The 26265-nt window shown below is 51.1% G+C and overlaps 1 protein-coding gene across 7 annotated transcripts in view; it reads left to right on the top strand.

The window, feature by feature from the left end:
- Positions 1-13763, top strand: part of ERG (ETS transcription factor ERG) — a 197272-nt gene extending 183509 nt beyond the window's left edge. For 2 of the 7 annotated variants that reach the window (XM_084873649.1, XM_084873650.1), the window contains 6 exons: positions 295-375; positions 2417-2488; positions 6968-7036; positions 7675-7731; positions 8395-8442; positions 11762-13722. In XM_084873649.1, the coding sequence (XP_084729775.1) occupies positions 295-375; positions 2417-2488; positions 6968-7036; positions 7675-7731; positions 8395-8442; positions 11762-12282 (848 nt within the window). In that variant the 3' untranslated portion in view covers positions 12283-13722. Of the gene's footprint in view, positions 1-294; positions 376-2416; positions 2489-6967; positions 7037-7674; positions 7732-8394; positions 8443-11761 lie in introns of all 7 variants that reach the window. The other 5 variants (XM_084873653.1, XM_084873655.1, XM_084873651.1 and 2 more) reach the window with 4 other exon arrangements.
- The last annotated feature ends 12502 nt before the right edge of the window (positions 13764-26265 follow it).

Here is a 26265-nt window from a genome sequence, read left to right as displayed (position 1 = left end):
GTCTGCTGCATGCTCTCGCTCCTCAGATGGCGGGCATGGTGGTGGTGGGGGGGCAAGTACAGTGCGAGCGTGGGGTGGCGGAACCGCTGGGGTGAACGCTTTGCCTGGCATCCCCACCACTCACTCCCTGGTCACGTGGGGCCCCGTCTAAGTTTTAACACGCTAACCAGTCAGGCTGTGAGAGATGCCGAGCAGCCGTGGCGGTAGGGTCAGTGGGGAGGGGGTGTTCTTTTCTTTTTAAGGAAGGTAATCCTCTCCCTTCTTTCATCTTGACGTTGCTGTTTTGTTTTGTAGCTCCTCTTCCGCATTTGACTTCAGATGATGTTGATAAAGCCTTACAAAACTCTCCGCGGTTAATGCATGCTAGAAACACAGGTAATGCTGCCCCGCCCCGGCCGGGCCAGGGGCTCCCGCAGGTGCATGCCTTTCGGTGGAGTGTGGGCCCATCGATGCGTCCAGAGGGCAGAGGCAGAGGCAGAGGTGGACGCACAGTGAGGGGTTCTGACAGGTAGGAGGCGCTGTGCTGGCTGTCGTCACCAAGAGCATGCCTGATCCAAGGGGCCCTTAGCATTCCTTTTCTTTTTATTTTTCTTTGAGGAATGTGGACTAGGACAAGCAGGAGTTCTATTTTCTCCTCTGGGGGTGAATCTCAGGCCACCGTCCGGCCGCTCGTCTTTCTAGCTCAGACTTCCAGCACCCGTGAAAGGCGGCCAGAGGGCACAGCGGTGTTTTTGGCCAGGGTCTGTTGAGAGGGAGACGGTGTTGGGATTTCGGAGGCTGTGATACGAGTTACTAACCGAGGATCTGCTCTTCTGTCTCTAACCATGGAGTCTACCTTTTATTTGTTTATTTTTGCCTGAGCCCAGTAGCATGTAACATAGTGCTTCTTCCAGGCTAACTTCCCTCCATCACTCCCTCCCCTCATCACAGAGGCTCCGAGTAGGGGCTGAGGTTCCTGCCCATGAATGTGCCCGAAGTTGGGATCCCTTTCCCCCCTCCTGGGGGGCCAGCAGCAGGAGCATGGCCATGCCCCCTCCACTCCCCCCCCCCTCCCCACTGTTCAGCTTGCAGGACCCTCTGCCACCCCGCCCTCCCCGCCCCCCCCAGGCCCAGGTTGGGGGTAAAGCAGTGAGGATGAGGCTTAGGTCACCCCTATAAGCAAGCAGGGCAACTCAGGGTCAGCCCTCACGTAGAAACACAGCCGTGTTCCGAATACTTGCCGTTTTATTTTAAAATACTCAGGTTTGAGTATCACCATGAAATTGCCACTTGATCTTGGTCCTCGGTGTTCAGGACATTGTGTTTTTAAGCTAAAGTAAAGTAAAGTAAAAAAAAAAAAAAAAAAAAAAAATTTGTTTAGGATACTTTCCCCATGTAGGTTACACTCTAATATTAGCTTAGTAATGACCTTGTGGCCAGAAATCACAAATAACTTAATTTCCCCCTCATAGGAAACACCTTTGAGTGACATGTGTTTTGTGATCGTTTCATGGTTATTTAAAAACTGGAACAGTGAGGGAAAGTTTCAAGACATCACTGATGTCATTCCTTTTGTTATCGTTAAACGTAGAAGCAATCAAAGACTGGGACACCCACCTCCGCATGGACTGAGCCCAGAAGAGGGAATATTTTCTGTTGATTGAGAGACAGAAAGGGAAAAGAGGCATTCGAGAGGAGAGGAGATGTAGATTCATCTCTACACTAATAAAAGAGAAAGATGCAAATTGACCATACCTTTGCAATACCCACCAGCCAATCAGGAATGAGTATGCAAATTAACCCAACAAAGCTGGTGGGTTAATTTACATACACAGGCTCTGAGTGGCAGGGGGCGGGATGCAGGCATTTTGCACCGTCTCAGCCGCTCCAGGCCTCTGGGCAGCATGGTAAGGCAGAAAAGCAGCTCTGGCTGGAGCAAAGGCTGTGCCAGCAGCCAGGGAAAGAAGGCCCATTCTTGCACAAATCTTTGTGCATCAGGCCTCTAGTTTTTAATAAGATCCATAATCTTTGGCAAAATACAATTCTTTGGGACTGCTTTCCAGGGGATCTAGAATATTTTACTTTCTTTGAGAGCACAATTTCAAAATTAAAACACCCCCCCCTTCCCATAGGATTTTTAAAAATAAATAAAAATTGCTGGGCATGTGGCGGGGGCACCGGGATGGCCTTCAGCAAGAAGCTGTAAAATCACAACGCAGACACCCGCCCACCCGTGGGGCCCAGAGGGTCCTGTGTCTGCTCCCGGCTCCAGGATCCACCTCTGGCCCAGGCAGCGGCCTTTCCTGCCAGGACACGCTGCACAGGCCCCCCAGCCCCTGCTCCCTGTCGCCGGGCATGGCAGGCCGGGCGCTGCCGTGGAGATGGGCCTGGGACACGTCCGAAGACCTTCACCGTTTGTCTCTCCTTTTGTCTGCAGGGGGTGCAGCTTTTATTTTCCCCAATACTTCCGTATACCCCGACGCTACGCAAAGAATTACAACTAGGCCAGGTACGGAAACTCCCTGCCACCCGGGACGGCCCGGGCAACGCGATCCCCAGAGAGAGCCGATCGATCCTGGACCCGAGGGGCCCTGCACAGCCCGCTGGGGGCCCTGGGGGTTTGGAGCCTAAGGTCACTCGCAGGTCACACTCCTCAGGGCGCCTCTAACCCTGGGGAATGAAAGGCAGATCAGCCCGGTCCCTGGGAGCCGGGCGGGCAGAGACGCACCGGGTGGTGTCCGGCAGGCAGGAGCCCGCCTGTTTCTGAGTTCGCTGCCGGCCTGAGGGTCAAGGTTGCTCCTCGGGGAACAGCACGGGCAAGAGGAATTCCCCTGACACCCGTCCTTTCCCTGCACATCAGCATCCAGGGCAGCCCCTCCCCCGCTCCTAGGCGGTGGTACCGTGGAGACATATCACTTACATTCCATTGTTGTATGTGCTTCACGTGTTCCTCGTGCTGTCAGCCTGATGGTGGTCATCAGAAACCCTCTCCCCGCCCCCACTCCCTGCCGGGCGCCTGCCTCTGGAGCCACGGCCTTCGTGGTCTCAGCTGGCGTGGACAGAGACGGGTCTGACGCCTAGGAACTTGGAGGCTGGTTTCTGACCGCGTGCCACCCCGCCTGGCGTCTTAGGGGCAGTTTCTGTGAAAGCTCTCCTGTGTGCCAAGGAGGACGTTGTGTAACCCCCTCCTGCCCTCCTCCATCGCCATGGCAACTCGGGCATCCTGATAGCCATCTAGGATGTTATCGAAAGAGAGTGGCAGCTGAGCCTGCAGTGCAGCCTTGACTTTCACTTCCCAGCGGCCGCCCTTCAGGGTTTCTTGGAATTGTGAGTCGCCCCTCCCTCGGAGTTGGCAGCAGGAGGCACAGCCAGACAGTGGGGAACCCTCTCCCCTGGCGGGTGCTTTGGAAAGCCCGGATCTTAGTGATTGGCTAAGCACGCATTCTAGGCTTTTCCATGGCTGTCCTGCACCCGGAGGTCTGCACACCTAGCTGGGGCAGGGGGCGGGAGGGGGGGCGTGTAAAATGGCCCAGCTCCCCCTGTCTTTGGGGGCGGTTTGAAGGCTGTGGAAATGTCTGAGGAAAACAGGAGGGTGGCTTCATCCTCTGGACATTCCTCCCATGAAACCTGGGTAGAGAGGTTCCGACAACAGCTCTCCTCTCTGCCTTTGCCTTTGGCCTCTGAGTCCATCGGAGCCAGCAAGGCCGTCCTCCCCTCCAGCCCAGCGGGGCCTCGTGGGGTGGACCCTGCAGAATGAGGGGGGCCCTCCCACAGTTCCGGCCCTTGGGAAACTAAGCGGGAGGGCGGAAGTCAAAGGGCCAGAGGGAGGAGCCTGTGAGCTGGAGGAGGCCAGCTCTGCAGGAGGCGAACTGCAGGAAGGGCAAGAGGTTGCTGTCCTGGTTGCTTGATGTCCAGGGAGCGGGAGGAGGCTCTTTTAGAGCCAGGAACCCATCCCAGCTGCCAGCAAGTACGCAGCGGTGGGGGTGTGGATCCTGGCACATGTATGCTCTCTGCAACCCTGAGCTGCCTGTGTAATGGGGTTTAGAAAGCTTGGTTTTTATCAGGAAAAAAAAAACCCACAAAAAACAAACAACAACAAAAAAAAACACACAGCCAGATCGCTGCTAGAAACCCACCTTCCCCAAGCAGGCCCTTCTGCCGAGAGTTAGTCGCTTCGAAGGCCAAGGTTGGGGAGGCGTGAAGAGTGGATTGGTGCCCCCTGAGATGGAGCGTACACAGATCCGGGTGCGAAGCCCGGCTGCCGTCTCCGAGGGCAACCAGCCCGTGTGCAGGGAGCGGCCATTCCTCCGTAAATCCCTGGCCTCTGCCCCAAGGGTGGCGAAGGTGCTGCTGGTCCCCTGACACACCCCTGAGTGGGGTGGTGACCTGGGTACCCTCAGCTGTGATCGGCAGCTGATAAGGCCGCCTCGGGCCAGGATGTCACAAAGGCAAACAAAGCTGCTTATCTTCCCTGGTCACATGTTTGCGAACATGCCAGTCCTTGGTCATGGGAACATGGCAGATTCTTGGCTAAAGGCCAGACCTGGTGTCGTTTAGGTCCTGACTTATTTTCAAGGGAGAATGGGAATGGTGCCACACCCTGAGGAGGGTTTTATGGGGGGCGGGGACTAGAGTCTCAAAAATATTTCTCTCTTAGTAGTTTGGTCTTTAATTTTTTCCAGTCGCAATACTTTTTTTTCTTTATGTTTAAAATAGCAGCGAACTAACCTACTGACACTTGCTATTCATTCTATGAGTGATCTTCTAGCTCAGATACAACCATCCGATCTAGACCTCTGTGCACATTCTCCTTTCTCTGTGCGGCCACTCCCGGGCAGGGCCTCTGGGTGACGGGCTGTGGAGCAGAGTGTTCTGAATGGGCCGCGGAAACGCCTGGAGCAGGCCTCCTGGGTGTCCGTGTGCACCGCCCCCGGATCCTGGTACATGCGGGTTCCGGAAGAGTCCACCTGCAGAGAGATTCTGACCCTCTCACCAGCTCCCAGACGTTGCCCTTGTGGCTGGCCTGCGGGCCACACTGGGAGATACGAGGGTCTAGAATGTACTTCTGCAGGGTGTCCCCCCAAAAATGTGTCTGCACTGTAACAGCCGACAGCTCCATGTTGAAAATGAAGTGTATTTTAAAAACACTGCTTTTATAAGTATTCAAAGTGGGTGGATGTAATTCTGGGGGCACCCTCCATATTCCTTGCTTCAGCATTTGGTACCCAGAAGCCCCTGGGGTTCCCAGCCTCCAGCCCCGTGCTCTCCATCCCAGGACACAAGCGGGACACACGTGTCATCCCTGCCCCTGAGCTGGGCGGGATGCGGGAGGACGGCCTGGCCGGTAGACCTGTCTTTTGTTCTGAACCAGCTCTCACGTGGAAAGGCGGCTAACGAACCATTTTCCAGACAAAATGCAACTGGGTGAGCATTCCTAGGCAAAGCGCTCCCAGAAACTTAAGCTGGCATTCCGTTCGCTGTAAACGGATAGCGGATGCCGGCGTAATCCCCGCGGCTCACCAGCCCCGACACCAGGAAAGTGAGCCTGGGAGCCTGTGGGAGAGCCGGCGTCGGTGCCAGCTGACAGGGAGTGGCGGGCCGTGGCTGAGTTCACACAGAAAAGCCGTCCAGCCCGAGGGTAGGGTTTCTGTGAACCCCCCCTCCCCCGGGGAAGCGGGCAGCCAAGCAGGCCGGGGAGGGAGCGGCCGCTCCGTGCTGACCGCGTTGCGTCTCACTGCCTGTCTCTCTGGGGTTGGAAATGGGGAGAGACACGTCTTCCGCAGCGCAGCCCAGCTCTGGGGAGACCGGCCCTCCACATGGCCAGTTTTAATGCAGTAAAGCGAGCGGTCTGAAGTGAGGCTTAGGGGTAAAGTGAGCTGTTTGAAGCCAGGCTTAAAACCAGCCGCCCGCCGAGGGCAACGCTGAAGCCGCCCCCAGGTGCCGGGCAGCCAGGACGTCCCCAGACATCTGGCTGCGGCTTCTCCTTGGCCCGGAATGACCCGCGGCATTGAGCCGAGGCCCTTCGGTCCAAGAAGAAGTAGTTTTTTTGTTTGTTTTTTAAAAAATGGCTCTGGACTAAGGTGGAGGGAGGGAGGAGCAGCGTTACGTGTGCACAGTTGGAGCGCGCGTAACGGTGTCCCGGGGATATGCTTTTGAAGGAAACTTACAATGACTTAGAGTCTTCTTAGCCATGGCTAGAGCTCGCACCGAGGATGCAGGAGTGGGTATTAAATGGGCATGTGCGAAGTGCATGGCGATTGATGGGGCAAGGGATCTCACGTGATGCATGCCGAGGGATTGCCGGGCTCATTGCTGCCCTCTCAGCCTTGCCATTTATGTCATGCAACTTATCTTGGAGAAATTCTAAATCCAGTTCGAGAAGAAGGAAGAGGAGACATCTGCCTAGAAAAAGGAGACAGTTAAGAGTGATTCAACATAAAAGGCTGAGATTAGAGAGAAAGTGAGGGGTGGCCGAGAGGGGCAGCCGGCGAATAAGGATAAGAAGGCAGAGCTCATTCTACGGAAGAAAACGGAAAAGGAACGCGAGCATGGTTTGGGGGCGGAGGTGCAGGCCTCGGGCAAGCACTGGCTGATGCGTCAGAGTTGTGGGCTGGGTTTCGGATGGTCTTAGTGATTTAAAAAAAGGGCTGGATACAGGTCAGTGCCCTTGGGGTGCAGGACATGTTCGATGGGGAGAAACATTCAGCATGGCCATGACCTGCGGTTAGAGGAGAGTCTGAGGCTCTGGGGGAATCTGCCAGCGGGGGCTGCAGGTTAACGGGTAGAAATGTTAGATCACTAAAAGGCACAAATTTATCATTTGTAAATAAAACCCGAATCCAATGGGATCCAGGTTGAACATTTCTTTGGATTTCTGGCTTTTTTGCATAATATTTATTCAAATAAACGCAAAGCAAAAAGCATAGAAGATACCTGTGGTAAAAGTAAATTATTGATCTCTTATTAGTCAATGTATTCGTCTTTATAGATTTACCTTATGAACCACCCAGGAGATCAGCCTGGACCGGTCACGGCCACCCCGCCCCCCAGTCGAAAGGTACGGTGTTGGCTCCGACCGCCTTGAACGCACCAGTCACAGGGTCCCTCCCGATGGGGTCCGCGTCCTTTCTGAAGCTGATCTGTGCTTTTCCAACATGGAATGTGTTCCTCCCGTTGGCAAGGCAGGCACAACTGGTCCTCAGAGGCAGCGGTTCCCTGTTGGGGTCACACCCACTCCCACACACACAGAAAAGACTGGTGTCATGGACGCCCATTCCCACCCACGCGTGCCTCCTAGGACCGGTGCGGACAGGTTACACGCTGAGCGGTTTCGAACCTCGGCCACGTTTAAAGTGCCCCTTGCTTTATTTCATTTTCCTGATCATTTCCCTTTCACTCATTTTAGACTGCGATTCGTTTAAATCTGTTGTGTATGCCATCTCAGATTCTTTTCTTTTGGAAAAAGGGGTACACATACATTTTGAGATAATACAGAGTGCTCTTTTTCTCTCTCTCTACATGGGCACTTGGTTTCATGAGGAAAGAAATGTTCCCTTCCTGTGAGACGTTTCTCACTATAAAAGGGAGGCTGTTGCATCACCGGGGTAGTTGATGGGACGATGCTACAACAGCACCCAAGATGAGTGGCCCCTCGTAGGTCCCAGCTAACCGTCCTCCTTGCTCTCTCCCGTCCAGCTGCTCAGCCGTCTCCTTCCGCGGTGCCCAAGTCCGAAGACCAGCGGCCTCAGCTAGGTATGAGTCCGGGGCCCCGTGGCCGTGAGGGAGGCAGCAGGCTGGGTGGCATGTTTCTAAAATGTGCCCTTTTCTCCACGAGACTCATGCTCTCTGTCTTCTTCACAACAACTGCTTCCTGTGTCAGTCGGGGATGGAACAGTCCGTCTCCTCGGCCAGGAGGACTGGGCAGTTGGTTAGAACATCTCCTCATCTGCTCAGGGAATGTGGGAGGGAACATCCCGCTTGCACGCAGGGTGTCTCTGTGTGACCCACGAGTTCTTTTAGTTTCACCTCACCGTCCAGACACACCCACACTGGTGCCCAGTCTACGTGGCAGCACAGTGGGAGTCCATGTTCCCAATGATGCTATCACTGTGACCCACATGGAGATGGCCGACTGGGGACGTAACTTGTGTGCCCTGTTTGTGTCCCGGGGTGGAGAGAGCACAGGGCTGAGGAACCCCACGCCACATTGGAGCTAAGCAGGACGAGGAGGCGCTGAGCAAGACACTTGACTCAGCTCCCCTGGGAGGTCTTATTGACACCGGGGTGACCTTGGTGTGGGGGACACGTCGAGCTCTGAGGCCGGGGAGCACAAGGCCGTCAGGAGAACGCCCACAGTGCCATCCCCGCGTCACAGCTGTGTCTCCGGGGTCTGACTCTCCTTTCTTTTCTCTGTAGATCCTTATCAGATCCTTGGACCGACGAGTAGCCGCCTTGCAAACCCAGGTGAGATACGGCTGGTGTGGTGCTAACCTTTACGGCAGTGGCTGTTGTGAGAGACACGTTGGCAAGGGTGACCAGTTCCTCCCACAGAACCCGTTCCAGGGTTAGGTCTCGCTGGATGAGTCGCCCAAGCGGAAAAATACGGGTCAGGTTATAAATGAAGATTTCAGCTCCCGCAAAAGAACCCCATGACCCCATCCACGCTGCCTGAATTTCCTGGGATCACTAGAAAAAGGGCCAACCAGGGGGACAGAGGCTTAGGCAACAGATGTTTCCTGTGACCGTTTTGAAGGACGGTGTCCAAGGTCAAGGTGTCTGCAGGGCTGGTTCCTTCTGAGGTTCCTAAAGGAGGGACCTGGTGCAGACTCTCTCCTGGGCTTGTAGGCGGCCGCCTTCTGCCTGCGTCCCTTCTCCTGTCTTCCCTCTGCGTGGGTCTCTGTTCCCAGCGTGGTCACCCTCTCCTCCCAGCACCGGTCACATCAGAGCAGGGTCACCCTGATGACCTCACTTTCACTGGATCACCCCCGGAAAGACCCCGTGGCCAATGAGGCCACATGCTGAGGCTCTGGGGGGTTAGGACCCCAACATGTGAGTTTGGGGAAGAGGGGAATGGCACAATTCAACCTATAATATTACACAAGCAGGTAAATCCTATTTCAGAAAGGAGAATGCTACTTGCAACCCTACGATTTCACATTCAGGGTTATCTTCAGCATGGTCTGTCTCTCCACTTCCATGCTGGGAGAAAGGGCGGGTTCTTACCTTGGCTTAGGCCCCACCAGCCTGTCACTCCGTGCTCTGGAAAATAAATCACCCATCACTTCCGGTGCTGGCTCTTCCCACAGTGCGCACTTTGCAGTGGAGGATGACATCACGGAGCGTGGATGCCCGGGCGATGTCAGCATCCCGCTATACCCCTGCCCCCGGCGTTCGCTGGTGTGCGCTCGGCCCGTGTACCTCCTGCTGGGCAAGGTGTGCCCTGGGTTACCATGGGGACCCGATGGCTCCTCTGGGTCCGTCAGGTTTGGGTAGACGCCGAGTATTCTCTAGGTCGCGTGGGAAGGGCTGTGTGTGTCTACAAACCTGTGGAGTCGCCCTTCGCGGGAGGGGCCCACAGAATATTTATTTTCAGATGCTTCCCTGTTTATCCCGAAGCATATGTCAGATGGCTGAATCAGAAATCCACGTTCTTCTCCAGCCCCAGGTCCCAGATGGGTGCCCCCCCCCCCCAAGTATTAATCCTTCGGTTACAATATGTACACTAGAACCATATGGTTCTCCCACCCCACCCTTGGTGTGTGAGTTTAAATGCATATTAATGAGACGTTGGGGGCAAGAAGGCTTGATTGAGAACAGTCTGTGGTCCCGAGAAAGCACAGGCTCCCAGGGCAACGCCCTACAAGCTGCTAATACCTTTCACATGTGCGGCGGGACCGGGCGCCGTGGCCTTGGGGACGCAGCCAGGAGAGGCCGGCCTTTCTCACGGAGCTGGCGCGGGGGGGGGGGGGGGGGAGAGGGGGGGGTGCTCACTGACACGGCCCTCGCCACGTGGCCCGCGTGGGAACAGGAGTTGCGAGCCGGGCTGCTTATACAGGGAGCTGGTGAGAGGACTAGAGTGAGAAATTTGTAATTGAGGTTTACGTGACATCGGTTTATTGAGTGGCTTGCCGTTAAAGCAGGTTCTCGCTGAGAGTATGATAAAAGGTGGTGTTTGTGGCCGCTGTCGCTGGGAGTCTAGGAGACAGGCCCTGCTTCTGATGCATTTTCAGAGAATCTAACATCTGTCGGACACCCTGGGTCTCTCCTGGCGTTCAGTATGACTGTCAGCATTTCATGCTTCTCCCCTCAGCGAGCCATGAATCAGCTTAAGGTATCATGACATCGTGGTGAGGATGTTGTGCCCGATTTGTTTCTGAATTTATTTATTTAAAAAAATATATTTTATTGGTTTTTACAGAGAGGAAGGGAGAGGGAGAGAGAGTTAGAAACATCGATGAGAGAGAAACATCGATCAGCTGCCTCCTGCACACACCCCCCTTCCCCCTCCACTGGGGATGTGCCTCCAACCAAGGTTCCTGGGATCGAACCTGGGACCCTTCAATCCGCAGGCTGATGCTCTATCCGCTGAGCCAAACTGGTTACGGCTGTCTCTGAATTTAAGAAAACATAAAAGCTGCATCTCTGAAAGCTGGCTCCCAGGGGGTCAGGAGGATCCTGACGGGGCACCCCAGTCAAGCAAGACCCCTCGACCTCGTTGGCGTCTGACTCCCCCTCCCACTCCCCCACCCCCTGGGACCTGCAGCACCATTGCACTTCTTCTTCCTTTGGAAACTCGTGAGCACAGTTGGCACCGCAGTGCGGGCGCACACGTGGCTTCGGTCGCCTCACGCTGGGAAGGGGCGCGCTGGTTTGAAAGGGGGCCAGCACTTCTCCAAACTTCCTCATTGCGAGTGGGCGCGTTCTGTGCTAGGCAAAGTTTGGACAGAACGGCTTTCCGAGCGCCAGCAAAATGTTATGTTAGAAATAATGGTGTTTACTTCCATCATCCTCTTACTGTTTTTTTCCATAAACTCTTTAGGGTTCATTTCCTAAACCTGACTTCTGTTATTTCACTTGGCCTAGCCAGTATGAATGGCATTAAGTCATTATCGCCTTCCTCACAAAGGCACATTCTGCCTCACCACATGGGAAAATGGGCTCTCCACCCCCCACCCCGAAAACATCGCCTTGACCTGGCTGTTCTTCTAAGAAGTCAGGGATGGACAGGACCAGCCCGCCCTCCACCCGCCCCATAGGAATTCCCTGCGTCCTAGGAAGGACTTGGGTTTGTGACCAGACCGATAGTCAGCAAGGGCCATTGTCCGAGGGCAGGTTCCCTGGACGCAGAGCTTGGGATAAGGATGCTTGTGTGTGTGACTAGCTAAGGGCATGTTCGAGGGAGAGAGGGAAGGAGGGAGCAGGACAGGGCAGGGGAAGAGGACACTGGGGCCCTAGTGGACCCCTGCTCCAGTCTTTTCGTAGGGAACCTTGGGAGCATGAACAGCATCCCAGACCATGCCCCTCCCTGGGACAGGGGGCCCCATCTCCCTCCGTAGCCTTGGTCTGTTCCTCTGGCGTGCAGGCTGCTGGGAATGGGCCAGGCCGCTCCTGTCCAACCACAGGCAGTTATCAATAGGACAGGAGAGGCCCCGGCATCTGAGGGACAGGTGCTGGCCTGGGAAAGGGCCCCGGGTGCCCCGGACCACACCCCCTTGTCCCTGAAGATAGGCCGCCCCTCTGTGCGCCCGCCCTCACTGGCCTGTGTTTCCTGTGTCCCCCGCAGGGAGCGGGCAGATCCAGCTCTGGCAGTTCCTCCTGGAACTCCTCTCCGACAGCTCCAACTCCAACTGCATCACCTGGGAGGGCACCAACGGGGAGTTCAAGATGACGGACCCGGACGAGGTGGCCCGGCGCTGGGGCGAGCGCAAGAGCAAGCCCAACATGAACTACGACAAGCTCAGCCGCGCGCTGCGCTACTACTACGACAAGAACATCATGACCAAGGTGCACGGCAAGCGCTACGCCTACAAGTTCGACTTCCACGGCATCGCCCAGGCCCTGCAGCCCCACCCGCCCGAGGCCTCGCTCTACAAGTACCCCTCGGACCTGCCGTACATGGGCTCCTACCACGCACACCCGCAGAAGATGAACTTTGTGGCGCCCCACCCCCCGGCCCTCCCCGTGACCTCCTCCAGTTTCTTCGCCGCCCCGAACCCGTACTGGAACTCCCCCACCGGGGGCATCTACCCCAACACGAGGCTGCCGGCCGGCCACATGCCGTCTCACCTGGGCACGTACTACTAGAGACCCGAGCGCGAGAGAGGCCTTTCCCAGGAGCACACGGGCGCCAGGACAGACATTGCCACACACTCTATTGGAGACCAGGAATCAAAACAAAGACAAAACCAAAAAAAAGTGCCTCAAGAGGAAGGAGAAAGCTGGGTGGGGGATGGGGAAGGAAGCCAGGGACCAGATCCAAAGACTCTTAGCGGGAGGGAATGACCAAAGTATTACCACGGAAACCAAGCGGATGCTAACCACGGGGACGTCCACACGGACCCGGAATCCGTGGGCCAACCTTGTAACAGACATTGTAGGTAGAAGCATGAGGTCACAGGACACGGCGCCGAAGAAAAAAGCGGTCCGAAGACGTGTGCGCCCTTCAGAGTCCAGGATCCCGCTCGTGCACACCAGGATCGAACCAAAGCAATCCAGAAAGCACAGTCTTTTCTAAATACAGAAAACTACCTGTATGTGAAAACAGAAACATATCAAACACAACACAGAACCAGCAACAAAGGGAAAAAAAAGAAAGAAAAAAGAGAGACTGTGCAACAGACGCTGACACGGAACTCATCGGCGTCTGCTGTTGCGGGTGAAATCGGATTCATTCCATTTGACGGAGGGCGGTCAGCTCTCCCAAGCTGTGAAGACGACCCAGAGTTTCCAACTCCTTTACAGGATTCCAGGGACCAGGAGCCGGGCGCGGGACTGAGCACGTGCGTGGTGGAGAGAGTGTGGATGCAGACGAGGGCTGGAGGATGTGCAGGCGGGTGCGGGGGGAGAGGCCGAGCCGGAGCAGGAGGACTGGGCGGGAGCCCGAGCAGGGCAGGCTGGAGCGGGGACGGTGTTGGGACTGCGGAGAAGGCATCTCGGGGACTCGCGGTTGAATGCGGTCAGTGCCAGGCCAAAGCCAGCGAGAGGGAGGACATGGCGGAACGGAGCGAGGGGCAGTGGCGGGATTCAGAAACGAAAATATGCATCTCTTTTTTTTTTGTTTGTTTGTTTGTCCAAAGAAAAATTGTAACTGGAATTGTCTGATATTTAAAAGAGTTGTTCGGGACGGCATGGCTTCCTGGGGGCTCTGTTCCCTGGGGGAAGGGGGGGGGTCGGCGATAGACGCCCTGGGCTCCGACATCACCGGCTCCGGGGTTCCCTTCGAGTCGCGAACGCTGTGCGTTTGTCAGAATGAAGTATCCAAGTCCATGCGGTCCCGCCCCCTTTTTTTATATAATAATTATATAACTTATGCATTTATACACTACGAGTTGATCTCGGCCAGCCAAAGAGACATGACCCAAAGAGACAATCAGCAATCGGACGTGGCCTTGACGTTTCACTCTGTATGCTTAATGTTTACAATACGAAGTTATTAGTTCTTAGAGTGCAGAATGTATGTAATAAAACAAGCTTGGCCTCGCGCGGCCGGTTGGATTCACCCCGCGTCTGCGTTCGCACTTCTTTGGTGACTGAGGACGCTGCCTGAGAGAAATTCGTGCGGGTGGTGGTGCGTCTCGTGTTATAATCTCATCCCCTCCCCGGGAACGTGCGGGAGGGAGAGCCACCCAGCGGGGATGTTTGGCGCCCAGACAGCCTGGGCTCCCCGCCCTTCTTGCCCACTCTCCCGCATTCCCAGGCCCAGAAGGACCGAGGCTCCCCCCACCCGGGGCCTCCACACCCGTGCCCCAAGGGGAAAGGGGCCGCGACGCTGAGGTGGTCGCTGAGACATCCCAGGTTAACATGGGGCACACATCAGTCACCCTGACTTCACTCTGTGGTCACAAAACATCTGTCCAAGGGGGAACAAGCTATTGCTCTCAGGGAAAACTATAACTTAAAATAAGTTATAGTTTTCCCTGAGAGCAATAGCTTGTTCCCCCTGCCCTGAGAGCAATAGCTTGTTCCCCCTTGGACAGATGGGTGGGCTCATCATATATATAACTGATGGGTGGGCTCATCATATATATAACTGATTTTTTTACACAGAGGAAGGGAGAGGGATAGAGAGTTAGAAACATCAATGAGAGAGAAACATCGATCAGCTGCCTCTTGCACACCCCCTACCAGGGATGTGCCTGCAACCCATGTACATGCCTTGACTGGAATCGAACCCGGGACCTTTCAGTCCGCAGGCCGACGCTCTATCCACTGAGCCAAACCGGTTTCGGCAGGGCATACTGAATTACTGTTGGTGTCAGAGACATCTGCGATCCCTCGTTTTAAAGAAACGGGACAGCTTCTCGATTTTCCACTCACCTTTTCTCTCTGAGGATCCCGCCAGGTAGCCTGTGGCCTGGATCTTTTCGCCACGGCGTTGTCTGGGTGCCGCGGTGTGGGCCTCACCGGCCCGGGCCGGGCCTGCTGCCAGCCCTGGCGTATTCCTCTGACCTGAACTCACTTTCCTCTGACACCCTGGGCCACGGGAGGGCAGTTTGAGGCGGGACACGAAGCAACATGAGGAGAAGAAGCTGAGCTGACGGCTTCTCAGCCCGCGTGGGCCACCGCGCAGCTGGCGTGGGGCTTGCTTTGCGCCCCGCAGTCCTTGTGCTGTGAGGCGGTGAAGTTGCCGGGCCTCGGTGCCCTGAGTGTTTGGCGGTGGCCTTCCAAGTCCATGTGTTCCATTCCCACCGCCTTCCTCAGACTCAAAGAATCCACCATCAATCATTTTCCAGCGGCCTGGGAGAGCCCCCGAAGGGCTTCCATCTCTCGGGGGGGGGGGGGGGGGGGGCAGTGGGGGGGGGTGATAACGCAAAGCAGGAAAGCGGGCAGCGGGGGACCAGGCTGCTCTGACGGACGCGATCAGTCATTTCTTGTGGAGTGCGAAGGCAGGCACACCTACATTCCACACAGAAATGCAGATGCGCTCGGATAAGCACTCAGGCCCACTCCCTCCAGGTTGTATCGGAGCCAAATAATAAGATAAGACACGCTGATCACATTCACCCTGTCAGCTGTTTCCAGTTAGACTCCCCTCCACGCCCACCCCCCATGATGAGCGAGCTTTCTGACACGCCGGGGGACTTTGGATAAGATGATAATGCTGCGTCCTCCCAAATAAATCATTCTTAAACTTTGTCATAAAAGAACGTTGACCCTCGGCCCGCATCACAGTGTAGTTTCCAAGCTCTCGCCAACTCGTGCTCCCGGCCCCATGGACCCCCGCGCAGTCTCGCTTCTGCTGGCAGGACACAGGTCCTCTCTCCTCGTCCCAGGCTCCGGGGCTCTTCCGGGAAGCTGCATACCCCCAAGGCTCAGCCAGAACGTCCCTCCGTCTCCAGGCGATGCTCTGGCTGCATCTCGGAGGGGGTCAAGGCGAGGTCGTGGGTGGGGCTGGTGCGCTTGGAGACCTGATCGTTGTCCCGAAGCCCCTCTCCGCACTGACATCTGGCTGCGGGGCCGGAGGGGGGCCTCGGGTGCCAGGTGCAAGACGGACATGTGGCCCTCAGAGCTAGTAAGGTGACAGCAAAGAGGGGGGACATCGATGTCCGTGGGACCCAAGAGGATCTTTAACTGTGTCCTTCAAAAACCTGACTTAACTAGTCTCTCATCACTCGCTCGGCTCTCGGATGACTAGTTAGAGAATAAAAAGCACTTTGGATTATGCAAGGGATACCAGGTTCTGTTCCTTCTCTTTATTTTAACCTTGTTTTAATTTTTAAAAATACATTTTTATTGATTTCAGAGAGGAAGGGAGAGAGATCAACAATGAGAGACAATCATTGATCAGCTGCCTCCTGCATGCCCCCCCACTGAGGGTCGAGCCTGTAACCCGGGCACATGCCCTTGACGGGAATTGAACCGGGACCCTTCAGTTCGCAGGCCGATGCTTAATCTATTGAGCCAAACCCAGTAGGGCTTAACTTGTTTTAAAAAATTTGTTAACATGTATTCATGTCCAATGAGGAAAAGGTTGGATACAGAAATCAAGTACTGGAGACAATGAGGACCTCCTGATTCATGACAAGCAGTGGCTCTGGGGACTTGTGGGAAATGCGTATTCTCAGATCCTGCCCCAGACCCCCTGACACTCAGCCCTCAGTTCCAACCCAGCCACCGGCTCCCACAAGCCTGGCAGGTGATTCTGATGCCTGATGGAGTTGGAGAGCCGCTGCGATGGAAGAAAAGATGGTCCGTGTCCAGGTATGGAACATTCAGTATGAAATCTCAATCCCTTGAAGTTTTTTCTGTGGCCACATGGCAATTGACCATGAGGTTAAGCAGTTACTCTGAAGTGTCATGCTGGGTTATGCTTCCTCTGAGCAACTCTCTTCCCGACCGTTAACTGGTCCTGTGTGTATTAGTTACCTACTGCCGAGTAACCAATGACCCCGCACTCCTCAGCATGAAATAACACACATCTGGTTATCTCACCGTTTCTGTGGGTCAGGAGTCCAGACACAGCACAACTGGGTCCTCTGCCCGGGGCCTCACAGGCTGAAATGCAGGACTCAGCCAGGACTGTGATCTCATCTGAAGCCGAGCTCCTTTGCCGAGCTCACTGGTTGTTGGCAGAAGTCAGTTCCTTGTGGTTGTAGGACTGACATCCCATTTCCTTACTGGCTGCCAGCCAGGGCTCACTCTCAACTCCTAGAGGCCACCTGAGGTCCTTGCCACGTGGCCTTCTCCAGAGCAAGGCAGTGGCTCCTTCAAGGCCAGCAAGAAACTCTCACTTTGAATCCGACTTCTTTTAAGGCTTCTCCTGATTAAGCCAGGTCCACCCAGGATAATCCTTTTATTATTCTATTATTAACGGGAATTGATAAGGCCTCATCGTCAACGTTTAGGGCCTTAATTACATATGAAACATTACTTTTACCAGAGAAAATACCCTAGTCATGGGAATCAGACTCCCTCCAGTCACAGGTGCTGCTCACATTCCAGAGGACTGGGCAGGGCATGTGCACCAGGAAACGGAAATCTGGGGGCCATGTCTGAATTCTGCTGACACACCGTGGGTAAGTATATCTTCTAGCATTTTCTAAGCTCCATATACCCGAAGCCCTGTGCTCCACGGCTCCCTCTCTCACTGGCAATGTGGAGCTCTGTGCAAACCAGATGGTCTTTCTCCAAAATGTAAGGACTAATGCCAGCTTCTCAACAGTATTAAGTTTTCTTTTGATTTTGTTAAAAAGCGAGCCCAAGTTAGTTCTATAAGAGACTGAGCTGTGCAGACTCTTCTAACTTACAATTTTTACTTTAAACAACTTTATAAAGCAAACAGGGTATATTTACTTTTCTCATAAACATCTTTCACAAAATATTATTCTGGCGAAGCAAGACATACTATCACCTGATTGTGATTTGTGCCAGAACATGTTTAACTACAGACTTATACAGGAAGCGTATTAAATATAAGAACTTTATTTAAAAAATCAGTAAGAGTTCATTTTTTTAAAAAATGTTTCATGGACACATAATATGCTCCCTAAAGAACATGAGACAAAAATAGTAGCCAGAACTTAATTTCGAGAGGACTTCATAAAACAGTTGTGAGATTTTACAAGGTCATGACTAGCTGATTGGACATGGCCAGAGGACAGACTAAGGATCAACACCCATCAGAAAGGGAAGTCCAGCAAGAGCAAGCCCAGTGGAGAGACAGGGGAGTGAAGGCACCCATCCTAGGCCCTGGAGGAATAGCTGAAGGACTGTCCGGTGCTCCCACTGGAAGCAAGACTACATTTTTGGTCCATCAGCCCAGGACCCAGCATGGTGCACAGCCACATGAAGCTCCCAGGACATGTCTTCACCTGTGTGCGTGAATGAGCATCCAGAAAGGTAACAGTAGGGATGGCCAATGGCCAAACTCAAGAAAGAACTTTAAATTAGAGAAACACCGTATGGAATGGCCAACCTTTGCCCAGGAGTTCCTGCATGTGGGTGTGCTCATATGGACCATGTGACCACTCACCAGGTATCTAGCAGCACATGATAGGACTACTTGACTAGCTAGGTCTTTTTTGGGTTCTATGCTAAGTGATGAAATGTCATGTAAGCACACACGGAAAGCTGGGGAGAGGGGTCTGAAATGATGGCTGGAACCTCACTCTTGATCAGAATTACTTAGTCCTCAAGGCAGGAGCACCTTTGGGAGTTAAACATTATCTAAGCACTAGAATCCCTCGAATTTGCATGTCCTGTGACTCTTATCTCCAAAATGACTTGAACTCAGTCTGCTCGGAGGTTAAATGCATCCTGTCTGTTCCACTCCGCAGGCCCGGGTGAAGGATGAGAGGCGCCGGCTGAGGGGGCTGCAAACTTCCGCCAGGCACTTGCTTTTAGGAGGAAGATCCCTCTGGCACACTGTAGCGCTCTTCCACAAAAGCACCTGCCTTGGGGGTGTTGGTCATGGTCTGCTCAGCATTAGTCATGGCTCAGCTGTCCCAGGGAGCCTCAACCCAGCTCCAGACTAACCACTTGCACCTCCCAGCAGTCATCAGGCGGGCTGCCAAGGCTGGCATTCCACGTGTGAAGCTAAGGAAGAGATGGGGTGGAGGTTGAATATATAAGAAAGAATTTGGGCTAGGAGGTATGCAGCAATTGGATAAAGTCTTTGCTTAGAAGGGCAGGATGTTCCAAGAAGCCGGAAGAAAGGGTGCAGGACAGGGAGTGACCTCCTGCTTCAGAGAGGATGGCCACGAGGCAGAGAGCCTGCTGCACTTCAGGGTGGGATGATGCGATGGTCACCGGGATTTAAACCAACATTCTCTGGTTCAGGCTCACAGTAAAGCTGCCTTATTTCATTGAAGAAGAAAACAATGGAGTTCCTAGATGGTTCACTTGAAAGCGGCTGAGTACTTGTTAAAATCATTTTACCCAAGTTCACTTGGCTACTAAGCAGCAGGGACAGGATTTGAGTCAGAGGCTGTCTGACTCCAAAGCTCCTATGCCCACTCCCTGCGTTGTTCGCGTTCTCAGAGGAAGCTGAACTAAGAGTAGGACTCATAGGATGGGCCACCTTCACAGGACGGCAAACAATAGGGAAAGCAATGAGGGGAAGTGACGGGAATTCAGGGTGTGGCCCATGATGCACCTGGAGAGCTGACGCCAGCCCTGGGGACTGCAGCTTCAGGGAGGACTCCGCTGACACTGAAGCAAGAATCTTCAGGTTTGGGCCCAGCCAGTCAGTGTGCTCAGTGGTTAAAGTCACAGTTAGATTCCCAGTCAGGGCACATGCCTGGGTTGTGGACTCAATCTCAATCCCTAGCGGGGGGTGTGCAAGAGGCAGTCGATCAATGATTCTCTCTCATCATTGATGTTTCTATCTCTCACTTTCCCCTCTTCTCTGAAATCAACACACACACACACACACACACACACACACACACACACGCTAGAGGCATGGTGCATGAAAATTCATGCACTCAGAGGAGGGGAAGTCCCTCAGCCTGGTCTGTGCCCTCTCATAGTTGGGACCCCTTAAGGCAGGGGTCTTCAAACATGCAGCCCGCAGAGGAGTCTGATCCTGCCCGCCAGGTTTTTTGGGCAGTGAGCGCAGCCGAGGTGTTACAGTAGGAATTAGTAGTTCATATAGTCCGGCCCTCCAGCTCTCTGAGGGACCGTGATCTGGCCCCCACTTTAAAAAGTTTGAAGACCCCTGCCTTAAGGGATGTCCACCTGCCAGCTTAAGCTGCAGTTGGACATCCTTAGCACTGCTGAGGAGGTGGGAGAGGTTCCCACCACTGCCACTGCGCTGGCAGCCATCAGCCTGGCTTGTGGCTGAGCAGAGCTCCCCCTGTGGGAGCACACTGACCACAAGGGGCAGCTCCTGCATTGAGCGTCTGCCCCCTGGTGGTCAGTGTGTGTCATAGCGACCGGTCATTCTCAGTCATTCAGCCATTAGGGCCAATATTACCCTTTTATTATATAGGATATAAATCTTCAGGTTTGGGCAGGGAGTGTGCCCTGGAAACCAGAAAGCAATCACTTTAGGCCCAAGGAGGCAGAGGAACCCACAGTGACGTAGTTCAAAGTTCCCTCCAACCCTCTGTGAAGTCCATCTCATTTTTATTTTAAAATAAGAATGTGATTTCTTGCACTAGATGTTTGTGTCTTTATCAATATACTTATCTCCATTATTGATGATGCAATAGAAAAATGAAGAAGAGATGTAAAAAGATGGACAAACTTGATCTAATGGAGTTAGAGCCCTACTCCCAACAACGGAAGAATATAAATCCTTTTGAAACACACATGGATCATTTACAGAAATCACCACATACACTGATGTAGGTTTATTAGGCAAATCTCAACACATTTAAAGGATTGAAAAAACACTGTAGTCCTCCTCTGACCCAAAGGAATTATGCTAGATGCCAATAAAAAAGTTAAGAAGAGAAACTATACTCAAGGAACATAATAGCATTTTTAAAAATTATAATGGAAGCTGGAAAATATTTATGAGTTAATAGAATGCAAATGTATATCAAAATTTTGGGGATGTAGCTAAAGCATTACATAGAATTTATAGTCTGAAATGTTTACATTGGAATACAAAAGGGATAAAATTGGTGATGTACAAGCACAGCAAAACAAACAAATACAAAGGAGAAAGTGAGATATTGTACTAGTAAACAAAAGGCAGACATTAATGAATTGGAAAACAAGCTTCAATAGAATTAACAAAAGTTGTTCTTTGAAAAAATTAATAAAATTGACAAATTTTTGGTAAAGTTTGTTTAAAATGAGAAAAGAAATAAGTAACATTAAGAATGAAAAGGGGATGTTTGCTAGAGACTTTTAAAAGATTAGTGGTTAATGCCAAGCAATTTATGTCAGTTCATTTGAAAATTAGATTAAGTTGACAAATTCTTATAAAAAATAAACTGACCACATATGACTACTAATTCAATTTTTTCATGCCTTACAGATCTTAAAGAAATTGAATTAGTAGTCAGAAATCTTCTCACAAAGAAACCTATAAGTCCAATGACATCATCAGTGAAGTCAACCAAATATTCAAGGTACAGAAGGTTCCAAAATTATCTAAAATATTGTGGGGAATATAAAAAGAAGAAACACTCTTCAATACAATTTGTAACACTAAAATAATCGGGACCCCAAAACAGAAGCATCAAACAGACCATCAACCCTCAGAGGGAAGGTATGGGAGGGTGGGGGGGGGAGTGGTAAGAGATCAACCAAAGCACTGGTCTGGTCCATAACCAATGGACACAGACAGTAGGGGGGTGACGACATGTGCTGGGGGTGGGAGCAGCCGGGGAGAGGTCACTGGGGGAAAAGGAGACATATGTAATACTTTTAACAATAAAATAATTTAAAAAATAATCTGGATACCAAAACATAAAAAATAAAAAACCACCAAAAAACAAACAACCCCCCAAAAAACAAACAAACAAACAAACAAACAAACAAAAACAGTGCATAAAGGAAAATCACACACAGGAATGTAAGGTGAAAATATTAGCTAACAGAATTCACCCACATATAATGAAGAAATTACATTATCACCAAGTTGGGTTTATCAAAATAACACAAAGTTGGGTTAATGTGGGAATATGAATTAATGTAACTCCCACATGAGCACATTAGAGGGGAAAATTATGGTCATCTGATAGACACAGGAAATTCACTGAATACTAGAGGCCCAGTGCATGAATTCATGCACAGGTGGGGTCCAGCCAGCAGGAGGGGCTGAGAGCGGTTGGCTGGCCAGCCCCACCTGCTGGTCGAACTCCTGGTCTAAGGGACAATTTGCATATTAGCCTTGTATTATATAGGATAATCAAGCATCTATATTTTATTAACTATTATCAAACTAAGAACAGAATATGACTTCTTTAACTTAATAAAGTATAGTACAGCAAATGTCACATTTAAAAGTTTTAAAATTGAAAATATTTTCTTTGATGTCAACTGTAAGACAGATGCCTCCTGTTACCATTTCTATCCATCATTACTTTGGAGGTTCTCACCAGAACACTAAGACAAGAAAAAAGAAATAAAAATTTTAAGTATTGGGACGAAAGCAAAAAATATATTGTTATGTACAGAAAATAGGGCTGTGCAGATAGAAAGTCCAAATTAACCCATAGGCAAATTTTTCATGAGTTTTACCAAAACTCTTAGAATAAAAAACTTCAATTGCCTTTCTTCATGCAAACATATGCACTTATGAAATTAAATTTTAAAATATATAACTTAATATACTATAAAATATGTAGTACCTAAGAATAAACTAATAAAAAATATGTAAAATGTCTATGGGGAAATAATAAAATTTCATTGGGAAACATCAAAGAAGACCTAAATAAAAAAAAATATGTTCTGCTCATAGATTTGATGATCCAGTATTACAAATATTTCTATTATTTGCAAAATGGCCTGGAAATTTACTTGCAACTCCTATAAAAAAACGCCTAACATTTTTTTTTTTACAAGTTGATTCTAACATTTATACAGAAGGCAAGGTTAGCCAAGACATTTTTGTAGAAAAAATAGCCTATGCTTTGTGTTTTCTGTCCTCCCAGAAACTCAGTCTATATTATAAAGGGCCTGTGGCCCTAAGGCCTTAACGAACAAAGACCAGTGTGGATGGGCAGGGCTGTGAGCGCAGCGAGGCATGCACAGGTGGGGCGGGGCATGCGTGGGTGGGCGGGGCCGTGTGATTTCATAGGCTGGGTTTCTAGTCTTATTATAAAGTTATAGTATTTAAGCCGGGACTGGTTTGGCTCAGTGGATAGAGCGTTGGCCTGCGGACTGAAGGGTCTCGGGTTCGATTCCGGTCAAGGCATGTACCTTGGTTGCGGGCACATCCCCAGTAGGGAGTGTGCAAGAGGCAGCTGGTCGACGTTTCTCTCTCATCGATGTTTCTAACTCTCTGCCCCTCTCAATTCCTCTCTGTGTAAAATCAATAAAATATATATTTTTTAAAAAGTTATAGTATTTAAGAATCACAGTATGAATATTTAAGAATCACAGTATGAGACAACTCAGAAAAAGACAAATATATAAGTGAAACAGAAGAGAAGTCCATAAACAAATCCAAATTAAATGGGTATCTGATATAATCAGAAATTATACTTAATGTCAGTGTAGGAAGAATGGACTTTTTAATAAGTGGAGCTAGAACAACTGGACATCCACATTGGGAAAGATACAATGTCCTGCTACATAAAACCACACAGAAAAATCAGTTACACGTGGTCCAGGACTAAACTTTAGAATGCAAAAGTGAGAAGATTTTAAAGGTACTACGGAAAAATACCTTGATGACCCCAAAGTGCAAAGGAATGTTTTAAAACATGGCACAAAACCTATTAGACTATAAAATAAATATTGACAAAGTTTTCTGTTAACATTAAAAACTTCTTTTCATTAAAAGATTTCTTTAGAGTAAAAGGACAAACTGCACACTGAAAGAAGATATTTATAACCTATCAAACGAAAGCACTAGTATGAGAATGTGTAACTATTATAAATTAACTAATGACCCGGTGCATGGATTCGTGCACATTGAAAGGAAATTAATTAGAAGGAGGCCAGTAGGGCAAGATTGAGCGAGATGGGCCGGACATGCCCTGGAGCCAACCTCCCCAGGCCCTCCCTAGCCGGCCTCACCTGCGGTGGCACTGTAGCTAGAAGGGGGTCTGTGGAGTGAGCAGGGTTCCTCCAGAAGGTGGGGTCCTTCAGCCTGGCCTGTGGGGATCAGGCTGAAATTGGCTCTTCGACATCCCCTGAAGGGTCCTGGATTGTGAGAGGGTGGTTCTCCAGAGAGCCACTGCTGCCAAGTCATCACAGCTTGGCAGCTCCTGCATTGTCTGCCCCCTGGTGGTCATTGTGCATCATAGCTACTGGTCAAATAGTCGGGTGGTCAGACAGTTGCTTAGCCTTTTATATATAGATAGATGATAGATAGATGACAGATAGATAAGAAAAAAACAGTAGAAACATTTGTTAAATAATTGAATGCCCTACTTCTTAAGAGTGGACACATGATGTACAATAAATGTATGGGCAGTACTCAAGCTCCTGGTGATCAAGGACATATACATTAAAACCAAAATGATGTGCGTTTTGTAGGATGTAGGACCTACATCAGGGGGAGGCTCTCCTAATGGAATGGAGACTGGTCTGATCTCTTTGGGAAACAGTTTGCATTCTCTGGCCTTCACTGGAGAACAGATAAACTGTATACTCAAAGTCCTGTTAGGGAAATTCCAAAGGAAGCTTGGAGTCTTGCACAAGTCCACTCTGATACACAGACCACAATGTCCCTACAAGATGCTTACAATAATAAAAACTGGAAACAACCCAAGATTCCATCAACAGTAGATTAGATAAGCCAATTCTGGTATATCAGCAAAATGGAAATATATCAGCAACAAATGACCCTCACACACTTACTATTGAATCAAAGAAGCAAATAGGAAAGCATATACAATTTGGTTTCATTTATTTAATCTTCAAAAGCAGGCAAAGACAAGCAGTCTGTTGTGTGGAGATCACGCAGCTGTGGGTAAAAGAATATTTGAAGAAAAGCAAGGGACGGATTATTTCAAAGACAGGATAGGGACTCTCTCACCAGGAAGAAGAGAGAAGAGGGCCTGACAACGTTCTATTTCCCACCATGGTGGAAATTTCTTTATTCTCTGTGTGTTCATTTTGATCTCTCTTCTGTATAGATGACAGATCTTCCGATGCAAATGTGTCTTAAATAGTGGGATAAAAAGAGTAAGCACAGACTGAGCCCTCGCTTCCCTCCCATCAGGGGTGCTGTGCTGAAGCAGTGGCTGGCGGTACTGTGACGTGTGCAGCCCTGACTGCGCTTGGCAGAGGATGCTCGCTTCCTCCTGGGAGATGGCAGAGAGTTCACTTCCAGTACCGTGGGGTTCGGTATTCCCCCAAAGGCCTTGCTTCCTCTGCCAGAGCCCTCTGTCAGTTACTGCTTGTTTGTTTTTAAATATATGTTCTATTGATTTCCGAGAGGAAGGGGGAGCAAGAGATAGAGAGAAACATCAATGATGAGAGAGAATCATTGATCGGCTGCCTCCTGAATGCCCCCTACTGGGGATCGAGCCTGCAACCTGGCCATGTGCTCTGACCTGGAATTGAACCGTGACCTCCTGGTACATAGGTCAATGCTCAACCACTGAGCTACACTGGCTGGGCAAGTTAGTTATTGTCTGAGTCCCTGTGACTTCCCCCTCCTTCAACAGCTAGAGCTTAACTCCCACTGGCAAGTGTAGCCAGAATCAATGAGTGGCTGCTAGTGGTCTGCACCTGCCGCCAGTGACAGAGGAAACTGGGGCTGGAGGCGCCAGGTAGGAAAGTGAGGGTAGAGGAGAGCGTGAAGGGGTGAGGCCTCAGCCCACACTCCGCACCCCGCACCCCGCACCCCACACCTCACAGAGAACAGGTGAGCTTCCAGGGCGGGGCCTCTCTGCACCTGATGGAAAGCGATGGGCTGAGTCTAAGATCCCAATGGGACTGAGTCTCAGAACGGAGCCCCCGGAGCAGTGATGGGAGGGCCCTGTGGAGGCACAGTGGACGCTGACCTGACCAGACCAGGGCTGCCTGGCCTACGGCGATGCCTGAACCACAGCTCAGTGCCTGGTGGCTGCACACCCCACGGGACCATGGCAATGCAGTGTGAGCTGTGCCCTCTCCTTTGTTTGATTCTCTTGTTTAAGTCGCCTATTGTTAACTTTTGAATAAGTAATGATTCAAAAACTTGAAAATATGACATCATATACAGTGATGAGTCTTATTCCCAAACTGTGCCCCCTCCTCCCAGGTCCCCTCTCAACAACATAACAACTACTGTTCAGTGCATGTGTGTCTTTATAGTTTATAAAGTGTGTATGCAAGAAATCAAGGATATAAACTCATCTCTTCCTTGACATTTTGGGTCAAGTATCAAAGAATATGTTCCCCCCACACGGCTGGGTATCTTGCTTTTTCCACTTAAAAATGTTCCCCGGAGACCTGCCCCGCCTATTGCAGAATGCCTCCTGGTTCGTTTCTCATGGTGGCATGGCATGCCAT

Source organism: Pipistrellus hanaki, assembly GCF_964339955.1.
Source record: "Pipistrellus hanaki genome assembly, chromosome: 2".
Taxonomy (NCBI): domain Eukaryota; kingdom Metazoa; phylum Chordata; class Mammalia; order Chiroptera; family Vespertilionidae; genus Pipistrellus; species Pipistrellus hanaki.
The sequence above is the reverse complement of the archived record's forward strand: the minus strand, read 5'-3'. Positions and strand labels throughout refer to the sequence as shown.